A 2,667-nucleotide genomic window follows, 5' to 3' on the forward strand; every position below is an offset into this window, starting at 1 on the left:
CAGCACCACCACACGCAGGTGGACGGGCTGAGCGCCCGCAGGCCTTGTCCTGTCCTGGCCAGTGTCCCCACCAGCCACAGTGGGGCAGGGGGAAGGGGCCACCAGCAGCGGGTGGCTTGCAAGCACCTATTTCGGGCACGGAGAGCGCCACCGTCATGGCCACGCAGACGAAGAAGGCAGGCAGGAGGATCTGAGAGAAGAGGGCCTTGGTGTTGCGCTTGGCGCAGTGGAAGCGTTTGACGATCAGCCCGTGGAACTGGCGCAGCTTCAGCCACGAGCCCTCCAGCTTGAAGCTCCCCTGCCCGGCCAGGTCGCGGTCCTCTGCCTCCACCTCTTGCTCTGGGAAGGGAGAAGGATGTCACCCCCTGGCACAGCCGCTCCCGCACCCTCTTTGGCTCTCAGGGTGCCGAGCTGGGTGCAGACACCCCGAGGGACAGGGCAGCACCCAACCCTGACAGCCACCAAGCCATGGCAGCACCGCGGCGTGAAGCGAGGCAGCTGGCTGGCAGGTTCCTCTTGGCCCAAAATGGGAAATTTAGACAGTAGTTTATAAACAAACACCTAAATTGGTGCTTTTTGGCAGAACCCCTCCATTTTCCCATCAGCTCTCCCAGTTGGTGAAGGGTCAATGGGTCAAAAAGGGGGGACAGGACACCAGCTGAGGGAGCTGCAGTGACACCACCTCAACTCTGCCTCCCACAACCCAAACCACAATGCTGAGAGCAGCCCCAGCCTGAATTAACCATGAGCTGCATGGATAACCCAGCAAAGGATTTGTGAACAAAACAGCAGCCTCAGGGTGCCTGCCCACAGCTTCCATCCTCCAGCAATGCCAGCATCCGGGCAGGGAGAGCCTGGAGCCTGGGTCAGGGGATGGAGGGCGAAGCCACCAGCTGGAAGATTACACCATGCCCAAGGGCCAAGAGAAGCTGACCCGAGCGGGTGGCAGCGTGAGGAGCGAGCGTGTTAGTGGGGTGAGTCTGCAAGGTGGCACGGGTGGGATGCGAGGGAGGCAAAGGGCAGAGCCAACGCCGGCTGCGCCCGCTGGCTCCGTTTCACGGCACCAGGCTCCCCCACGCACATGCTACCAGTTTGGGGGTACAAACTGGCGGAAGCACCCGTTCCCAGCCCTCCCACCCCGGCTGTGGGTGCATCACCAGACCCTCGTCGGGGTCTTGCCCCATCCCTGGCTCACCCACAGGCATTGCCTGGGTGCAGGGACAGTGCTGTCACTGCTCCGGCCACCCTCCACGTCCCAGCCCAGCGCCTCCCCCCGGCCCGGCACCAGCACCACGAACCTTGCAGACTGATGTTATCGGGGTCCTGGCGGTTATCGAACAGGGGTGCGTAATCCCCAAAGAATTCGGAATAAGCCCCACCTTCGTCGCCCCGCACGGAGCCCACCGAGGAGGCAGAGCGCAGGGACGCCTGCGACTGCGCCAGCTTGGAGCAGGTCACCAGGTTGCTGAGCTCCACCTCGGGCTTCTCTGGCACGGCCGCTTCGGCGAGGGGCTCCCCGTTGGCCTCGGGCTTCGGGCCCAGCTCAGGGGCGGGTGGCCGCAGGGCGTCCTTCTTGGACTCCTTCATGTCTGTAAGGAGAAAGGGGGTTGTTATTGGCCACGTCGCCCCTCACTGCGGTGCAGCATGGAGCGTGGACAGATCTGCTCTGCAAACAGGGGCCAGGATGGGGTCTGCTGGAGACCACCCTTTCCCCTGGGACAGGAGACTCCACACGCAAGGGGAGAGGAGCCACCACGCCAAGGCACACAGCCCCACGCCACCCCCAGCAGCACCACGTGCCCCGCTGCTGCCCGTACCCACGTCGCTGTTCTCCAGAGACTGGTCCTCCTCGGACACCTTCAGGAAGACCTCCTCCAGCGTGGTGTCCATCAGCCCGAAACTGGTGAGGTCCAGCTCCTCCAGGCTCTGCTCCAAGTGCTGTGGAGGCAAAACGCTGCGTCAGGAGGGCCAAAGGTGCTTGCAGTGCCTGCCCACCCCACCAGCCCTGTGTGTACCTGGAAGAGCCTCTCGAAGCAGCCCTTCTTGACTGCCTCGCTGGGCAGGATGTAGGAGAGCTCGGTGTTGGTGTCTGAGATGAGGAGGCAGGAGGCCACGTACTTCTTGATGAACTGGGAGACGCGGGGCTCAGAGCAGGGGCTGACGGAGGAGTGGGCCAGGGGGCTGTGCGGCTGGCCTGGTTCTGCGGCAGAGGGGCAGCACCGGTCACTTCCCACTCAGCGTCCCCCACCAGGACCCACCACGTCCACACCACACCCCAGCGCCACGGGGGCTCCTCCAGCTCCAGCTGAAGGCTTCCTGGTTGCTCTGCCTGGCCTGGGGACGTTGCTTTGCACCACAGCCCATGCTGGGCCAGACAGAACCAGAGCCTGGAGGCAAATGCCACCACACAGGGCCTAACCCAGGACTCAAGGCTAAGCGATGCCACCCCCTACACCCCGTCCCCCTCCATCCTTCACATGGGCTAAGCATGGGAGCACTTGGGTGTTGACCTCTTTCTCCTTTCCTGCGCTGAAGAAGGGCTGCTCCCATCTACTCCTTTAAACATGGGGTCCCGCTGCCCCCCAGACCTGTGTTGTTCCTGGTGTCCGACTGCTTCTTCACCACTGTCAGCTTGTAGCCGTCCCCGTAGGTGCTCTTGAGGAAGGG

The 2,667-nt window shown here is 63.4% G+C and overlaps 1 protein-coding gene across 1 annotated transcript in view; it reads right to left on the minus strand.

Moving 5' to 3' along the window:
* Positions 1–71: 71 nt before the first annotated feature.
* The window catches only part of ABCA2 (ATP-binding cassette, sub-family A (ABC1), member 2), a gene marked incomplete at both ends in the record, with an annotated part of 9,686 nt that continues 7,090 nt past the window's right edge, over positions 72–2,667 (minus strand). Inside the window, 5 exon segments of the mRNA XM_010187011.1 lie at positions 72–339; positions 1,299–1,589; positions 1,818–1,938; positions 2,016–2,200; positions 2,589–2,667. The exon segment at positions 2,589–2,667 is cut by the window's right edge and continues 122 nt beyond it. Coding sequence (XP_010185313.1) covers positions 72–339; positions 1,299–1,589; positions 1,818–1,938; positions 2,016–2,200; positions 2,589–2,667 — 944 coding nt within the window.

This window comes from Mesitornis unicolor, unplaced genomic scaffold (genome assembly GCF_000695765.1).
Source record: "Mesitornis unicolor isolate BGI_N332 unplaced genomic scaffold, ASM69576v1 scaffold32326, whole genome shotgun sequence".
In the NCBI taxonomy this organism is placed as follows: domain Eukaryota; kingdom Metazoa; phylum Chordata; class Aves; order Mesitornithiformes; family Mesitornithidae; genus Mesitornis; species Mesitornis unicolor.